The sequence below is a fragment of the Plasmopara halstedii genome (genome assembly GCF_900000015.1).
Source record: "Plasmopara halstedii genome assembly, contig: Scaffold_262, whole genome shotgun sequence".
In the NCBI taxonomy this organism is placed as follows: domain Eukaryota; phylum Oomycota; class Peronosporomycetes; order Peronosporales; family Peronosporaceae; genus Plasmopara; species Plasmopara halstedii.
Window position 1 is genome coordinate 797,069 of NW_020187183.1, and position 8,225 is coordinate 805,293.

At 44.3% G+C, this 8,225-nt stretch overlaps 2 protein-coding genes across 2 annotated transcripts; both read right to left on the reverse strand.

The window, feature by feature from the left end:
- Positions 1-3,981: 3,981 nt before the first annotated feature.
- PHALS_04603 (glyoxylate reductase hydroxypyruvate) lies at positions 3,982-5,060 on the reverse strand (the record flags this gene model as incomplete). The annotated part of the gene is made up of 2 exons (XM_024722446.1): positions 3,982-4,940; positions 5,003-5,060. The coding sequence occupies 2 exons, from the start codon at positions 5,058-5,060 to the stop codon at positions 3,982-3,984; spliced, it is 1,017 nt and encodes a 338-aa protein (XP_024573522.1).
- Positions 5,061-5,150: 90 nt separating this feature from the next.
- Positions 5,151-7,373, reverse strand: PHALS_04604 (uncharacterized protein; the record flags this gene model as incomplete). The annotated part of the gene is made up of 1 exon (XM_024722447.1): positions 5,151-7,373. The coding sequence occupies one exon, from the start codon at positions 7,371-7,373 to the stop codon at positions 5,151-5,153; it is 2,223 nt and encodes a 740-aa protein (XP_024573523.1).
- Positions 7,374-8,225: the final 852 nt, after the last annotated feature.

Genomic DNA, 8,225 nt, shown 5'->3' on the forward strand with positions numbered 1-8,225 from the left:
GAGCGATTCCGTAAAAGCTGTGGCCTAGGCCTAAACCCTAGGCCACAGCTTTTACGGAATCGCTCGAAGTGTCTCGTTCTTATTCATTCCTTCACCATAACAGCTTATACTCTAGGGCGCGCAAAATCGTGATGGAAATTTTTTCTTTATGGCCTCGTTATTCTTCTCACAGGATGCATCTTTGCCTATGATCCCACTATTCTTCATACTACCATCGACCATGACTTTCATGTCGATAGCTGGAAAGACAGTCATTTTCTGGCGCCTGACTTCTCCACCTCCAGTTGTGTCGTTACTTTCGTCTTTTTGGGCTTGCTCTAGAAACATGGGGGCATCGCACGCCACTATATCATATAGGACGTCTGTGACTTCTTCAACAGATGCATATGTCCATACCATTTTGTTCGTCGTCATGCAGCTCAAGTTAGCGCAGCACGACTTGTTGACGCCGATCTTTATTTTCATCCAGTCAGTGCTAGGCTGATAACGCTGCAACCATGGCAAACCTAGGATATCGTCAAACTTATCATCGAGGTGAGTAGTATAAAGTTGTCTTCACCTCGAAAATCCTCGAACTTCTTTGCCAAGCGAATGATTTGCTTCGGCATATTCATTCCAGATTCATTCGTAAGCAAATGATCATTTTTTTCACATTGGGCAGGCTAGCATCGTGCCCAGTCATAACTTGCGCTTATATATAGTTGTTCGACGCACCAGTGTCAGTCAAAGCTCGCAGTGGCTTCTCAATACCATCTACAAAGACGCTTGGTCAATCAAAGTAGCATTTTGCCTGACTATTCAAATCATTGTGTGCATCATGCACTTGAGGCTAGAATTCTGTTATCAACAGCATCCACAATACTTTTCTCGGGCCCAGTAGGGATCCCCGTGCCTACTTGTTGTTCCTGTTTTTGAGCCTTAGAAGCGTTCGAACTGACGACATTTATAGCATCCGTGGTTATCCGAACTAGCACCCTGTCTGTTGTTGACTCGGCAAAGACACTCTGCAGTTCCGGGTAATATGGCGCGGCTTCCCACAACGAAAAAAATTTACGTCTTTGCGAGGATGCTCATTTCCGCGCGCGGAAATATACGAGATGTCCATTGGCTTTGGACCAACACATGTCCCAATCGACTGGCGCCCTTGCCTTGGCACGACATCATTTAACTTAGCTTGCTTGATGCTAAACTCTTCTTTGGAACCCCAACTCCTTCCATGTCGCTCGGAAAAGGGCAGCAGTACGGCTTGGACTGGAATGCGTGACGTGCTCAACAGCCGCGTCGCCAATCCAATACGAGTGTCGCTGAAAAGACCGCTTACTACGTGTAAGAGGGCACTGTTCGTAAACGTTTCTATAGCACAAGACACACGCTTGTGCGACGAGAGGCGATTCTTGACGTGGAAGGGGAAGGACAGTTCCAACTTGGAGGGATGAAGACCGACTTAAGACCTTACAACTGCAGCTGAATGGCTCATAGCTACATGCAAAATACATCAAGGGCTCCTAAAGGTTTTACTTATAACCTCTTGGGTTCCTGATTTATGAATCGGGGCGAACTGAGGCTGAACATCAGCTTCAACTTATACAAGATCGTGGGTGTACGGAGCTTGAACCTCGGAAAGAATAAACTACAACTTTCGTGGAAGGTATCCAGTAAAAAGGATCGGCTTACGCCACCCACTTTAAAAAACAGAGGCACGTCGGTCTCGTCACCAGTACATAACTCAGAGTAAGAGCCACGATTCTGTGTCACACAAAATGGCTGCGACTTTATATTAGATATCACGTATGTATTTGAAAACACCATACTGTAGTCTTCTTTTAGATATTCCCACAATGCAAACAAAGGTCATAATTCTACCTTCACGTAATGGCTAAGTGTAGCCCATTACTTTGTGGGAGTGGTCGGTTTTGTCAATTCGCTTCACTGAGAAGTTTTGAGATAGCGGTACTGGCCAGTCTAGGAGGCCTGGCCTTCGTTGCACATTGTTTCGCAAGCCACGGCTTCTAATGAATCATCTTAAAAATGATTTTGATGGTCTTACAAACATACTTATATATGTGAGCAAGTGAGTGCTTTGTCAAGCACATAGACTCGGGTGCTACTCTCAGTTATTTGATGTGGATCTACCCATCTGACTCTGCGTGACCTGTACGACTATGAGCGAATGAACTATAGAAACTGCTACAGCCATATGATTCATGCGGCCTGACTCTCTGTATTGCCAGACAATACAATGTCGCTCTTATCCAGGTATAGCCGGTCATTATTTAAAGCAACCAACATGAAGTACTTACGATAAAAAATATGTTTATCACCGTTTCTCATTGGCGGCTGATACCTTTTATCAACTAGGCCAAGAGCTTTGAGCAAGGTGCACGCAGCTATGCTCTGCAGAACATCCTTCTTGAAGATCGTCGTTCGCGCCCGAAAAGTGGTTGCATTTAGACTGCCGTAGAAAATCCTGATTCGCTACTTGTCTTTACCTTTCTAATCTAGAAATTAAGCGCCGAGTCTGGAGGATTTATGTCGATTCCAACAGATCCACTTTGTGCTTCGCATTTATGACATAACATTTTCTTGTCATGGGTGGTCATTTGACGTGCAGTGTAGTATTTGGTTCAGATCCCCGATTAGTTAAATGATAAATTCTCCGATCAGAGGATAGTATCCACGTTTCACGTTGTGATAGTCGACAACAAGGATAATAAATATTCCTAAAATTACTTAGGTAGCCGCCTCACTACTCGCACTATGAAGTATGAGAGTACCCATGATGACAGACTGACACATGATATGGTAATTTCAGCTCCTATACAAACCATACCAATCAGAAATCTCACCATCTCGCACATATCATATGAGGATAAGAGTTCAACCTACACGGGAGCTCCGACGACAAAGCGCAGGAAGAAATACATCCCTTCGAATACACCGATACGAGTGAGTAAATATACTCCCCATGAATACGTGCAGTTTCACGATTCCACACGGTGTGGCTGATTGAACGGTAAATCGTTACAAGGTGGATTATTCTCTGAAAAACTTCTATGTCTGGCTATTGTACAGCCGCTTACAACCACTTGTCTCATCCTGGAGACTTCAGCACCAAGTCGTTCTAGCTTGCAACACAAAATTGCTTTTGTCCCCCACTTAACCCGATCTATTTTATCCCAACTATCAAGTGCAATGATTCAGCTAAAAAAATTGGATACTGTAACTTGCTGCCAGTTCTGCCTTCCGAAAATAGCTCAAGACACAGACACAGTTGATGAGTTATCGAACCCTCATGCCCGCACCGATATGTGGGCTTATGACTCATCACAAATATGTGGGCTTATGACTCACAAACTCCACTGAAAGGGGACGAAGCGTTCGAAATTTATATTTGCAGAAATACATGGCGTCTGTGCCAGGTCATACCTAGAATGAGATTGTACAATGAGCCCAAATTTAAAATCAAACAGCAATCAACGCTGCCATAGTTATAAGATTACTTTAAAGTTTCTAGAAGAATCTCTAGAGCCTTTGCCAGTCTGCTTAAAGAAGTCCCTTGTTGAAAGGTCTTGCTGTGAGGCTCAATTCTGTTCCTAAAGATGCCTGGATTTTCCTGTATTGAACCAGCGCACTTTGCTAGGTCTTAAAGCGCTAATTGCGCTGGCCCGTCCGGACCAAAAAATGTTAAGCGTGTCAGGATAAACATGTTTTGTTTACACATATCTATCTTAAGATAGATAAAGTCTTGTTCGGACTCGGTCGTCAAACTGACAACAATTGTCATGCACCTTGAACAGAGCAAACTTTGACTTGTCGAATCTGCGCCAAGTAAAGCAGAGAGGATACATTCGTTCGAAGCACCCAGATGTCGGACCAATAGCTTCGCGATTATACGGCAGTTAGATGGCGCACGACTTAAAAGCAATACAAATGTCAAATATGTTAACAATTGGCATGGAATCATCAAAAGGCATTCGAAATCTATTTAATCTCATTCGGTAATTTGTTGTCTAGAACACCAGCAACAAGATTAGCAACAGCGATATCCGCCATGGCTTGGCGAGTCTTGAACGTGGCTGAGCCGATATGGGGCATCACAATGCAGTTATCGAGCGATAACAGAGGATGGGTTGGAGAGAGTGGTTCTGGGGTAGTGACGTCTAGACCAGCAGCCGCGATCGTCTTTTGCTGAAGCGCCTCCACAAGTGCTTCTTGATCCACTAGTCCCCCCCTGCCCGTATTAATCAGTACTGCAGTTGATTTCATTAGTTTCAGCTCGTTTTTGCTAAAACTGCAACGAGTAGCTTCCGTCAGTGGTTGATGCAGACTTACAATGTCACTTCTGCGCAGCAGCGTCTCCATATCAACGAATTTCACGGAACCCTCTTCACCTCCAAGAGACCTCGCAACGTCAGGTTTTGGACGTGGTCCCGTGTAAAGAATGCTGCAATTGAACCCATTCATGAGCATACGTGCGTATGATGTACCAATTCGTCCAAGCCCAATAATGCCGACTGTACTACCAGTGATATCGAAACCACAATATTGAAATGGTTGCCAGGGACCCCACTCGCCGTTCTTGGCGCTTGTCGCACACTGAAAAAGCCGCCGCTTGGCTGCAAACGTTAGCGCAACGGCTGTCTCTGCGGTAGTGTTGCTTAGAACTTCTGGAGTGTAGCCCACCCTCACATTCCTAGCTTTGCAGGCCTCCACATCAATGTGATCGTAGCCCACAGACATCGTGGAAACTACACGGAGCGAAGGACCAGCAGCATCCAAAACTTTGTCATCCACTTTGTCAGTCAGCAGGCAGAACAGACCCGTGCATCCTTTCACCTTTTTTAATAGATCTTCACGTGAAATAGGGCTCACTTCTGACGGAAAGGTTTCTACTAAGACTGAATTGACACCGGCTTCGGCAAGTCGCTGGCGAAGTTGCTCTGTTTAATATATGATACAGATAAAGGAGCTCGAATGTGTCATGTCTAAGATGAGGCCTTACCTAGCGCATACGGCACATTTCTGGTGAAGAAGATCTTGCAAGGTGCAATGGCGCTCATCAAGAGTATTTATCATTGGAAATCACAATATCTGGCAAAAAATTACAACTTTTCTCCTTAAAATAATTTGTACTGTATATTTACAAATTCTCACAGGTATATTTTTTTGGTGTGATCGCGCTTGGCATGCAGCACGATCGCATCAACAACATACTCATTAAACAAAAGACAATCACCGTTCACAAATCGCAAACGTTTTTTGTAAACGACGTCTGGGTACAGATCATCCGTTAAAATTTGCACGTACTGCGCGGCTGGTGTCGTGTCAGGTGATAATTTGACGCGTGCCGTTGGCAGGTAAATTACACATAACATGAGCAGTACGATGAAAAGACATCCAGCCACTGTCACAAGAGCCGTCGCGGTAGGCACATTCACTTCAATATCTGTTGTAAGAGTGGTCTCAGGACTTTCACCAAAATCAGCAGTGACAGCTGATAGAGCGAGGCGTCTTTGTGACAATGTTGGCACTCCATGCTGAACTAAATATAACAATGCTGCAGAATACATATCAAGAGACAGCTTCTCATCCAAATAGAAATGATTTGTCTCCAGATGAGTCAGGTAGGCATCAACCAGCGAATTACATTCAAAAGTATTCGAAATCACAAGCAATCCATCCGGTGATACAAGTCGATACCATGACGCGAATTCATTGTCGTGAAAACGAGTCGTATCCAGGATCACAATTGGATGCAGCGTGACAAGGGCAATAGGATGCGATACATGCTGTGTGGCCAGCGCTTCCTTTCTGATCGACAGAATACCGTTGTTTTCGCCAAGCGATAGGCTGAGACCGAGACAATGTCGATTGACATCATCTTCACATGCACGGTCACGGTCCAACTGCCACGCTAATTTTCCCAAAGAAAGCGTCAACATCTCGTGAGGTTTGGAGGCTGCTCTCTTTTCCTTAATAAACTGACTTCCACTACCATATAACAAGGCAGAATTTTCGTCCCCTTCGTAATGTGCAATCGATATAGCCGGCTGAAGGTGAAGTTGCTTCAAAACACTTGTCGATGTGGCGTATACGCAACCAACTGAGCCGCACATCATCGAACCCATACCATTTGCCTCAACTGGAATTGATATAGTCAAACTAGTAAATTTGAGGTTACCGGCCAGCTGGCGAAGTTCCAGATTCAATGCCACATCTCCAACTCGAAGGCTACTAGGCAAAGCTTCTTTTAATTCAGCCGCGATCAAATAAATCAGGTTTTCAAGTGACTGAGGAGCTGTCGCATTTTTGTATGAAGCACTGATTAAGTCGAATTTATCAAACCCCTGCCTATAAATAGTGTACAGCTCAGAGATATCCCAGTCGTCCGAGATCGCATACTTTTCAGTTTTAACCAGATAGTCTTTTAATCGGATCTTTGCTGACATGGTCGGCACGTTTGTTTGTGATGAAAGCAGTGCAGCATTCCATGTGTAAGATGGGAAACTAAAGCTCACGGATGTGGTGTCCAACTCGCTGGCCCAAATGCGCCACTGCTGCGCTACATTCGAGTTATCAACATCATAATAAGGCCATAAGCAAAACTCTTTATACGCAAAAGGAGTCGCAGCACCGACCATCAACGTTCGTAAAACTGTATGAAAAGTGTCTGCATGAATATTAACCGATTCCATCGTTTCCCAAGCTGATAAAGCGTCTGAGACAATTAGACGTCGCGAAGGATCCCCATCTTCAAGAGTGGTTTGACCCACATAGACACTGGTAAAGCCAACATTCATAAGTATAATAACTGTTTTCAGTCCCCAAAAGATGCAGCGTGCCTTTACAACGGAGTACATCCGCGCTGGCTGATCTCCTGGATACAAGCTGCAATTGTGCAAATATGTAGCCAGTGTGGGGAAGATGAGTGTCTCGCAAAAAACTTCGAAGATTTTTCCGCCTGAAAATAGGATGTAACCAAAGAGGGTGTTGTAGTCCTCAACGATGGAGGATGCCTTGGCTGATAGCGTCTCGTTAATGGACAATTTGTATTCGTATACGTATGTTAGAGTTTTTTTGTTGCTCGTGAGTAGCGCAAAGCCAAATGCAAAAAATAAGGCCACCACAACACACAGTACGAATCGAGGAAGCCTAAGACTCATATCTACAATTGTGTTGCGGTCGGCAAATGCATTGGTACGAACCCAGTCGTTCATCGTCGATTCGCCGGGTGTCAACCGGCGAATCAAGTTGTCAACATTTTTTGTGTCGACAGGTCGAGAAGCTGCTCCGAAGCTCTTTGAGTGAAACGTGGAAGTGGAGGATACGCCACTGCTATCGCCGGTTCGGGCTTCGCCTTCGCCGTAGTCCATATTAGAAATGAGCGGTTCTATTTGTATAAAAATTCGGCAATAAAGTTTTAAAACAGATATTTAATGTTCACCTTTATTCGTAGTCCATATTATAAATGAGCGGTTCTATTTGTATAAAAATTCGGCATTGAAATTTTAAAACAGATATTTAATGTTCACCTTTATTCTTATCGTGATGTTAAGCTTTCAAACGCAACATTGAGATCAAAGACAGCACTTTTTTGCATCAAGCGGGTCGATCGCCTCGACAGCTTTACCTATCAACTGAGCGCCTGCTAACAACAAAGCATTAGCTCTTTGTACTAGCAAGGTATATAGGCGGCCGGGAGTCGAGGAAACAAAGCCCACGTCACCTCCGCAACCAAGGGTGAGGTAATAAAACCCATTGCATAGAATATGAGTAAACTTTGTGTCTTAAAACTCAAATGATGTGTTTAACGCCTGCTCTGTCGCTGAAAACCTCAGTCGACCAGGAGGCTTGGCGAGACGTGTGTGGATGATCAATGCAGCGGGGCTGCCGTATGGAGGAAGCGTAAGTTAGATCACCGACCTTTCGTTCTATACTTAGAATAAGAACGGGTTTAGTGGATCGCAATTCGCTTACTTCAAGAGTAATTATTGCCCTAACCCAAGGCTAATAAACTCTTCCGTTTACATTCAAAAGCTGACTGTATTTATATTTATCTGCGGCAAAGCGCCGAATTTAAATGCATAGATTTTCCTTAATATATATTGTAAAATCTAAATACATGCATAACGACTGGCTACCCAGCCACGTACCGTATTCTTATTTGTATTTGGGTGCAGTCACACCATGCCCATCTCGTGTGACACACACCCCTGTTACCAGAG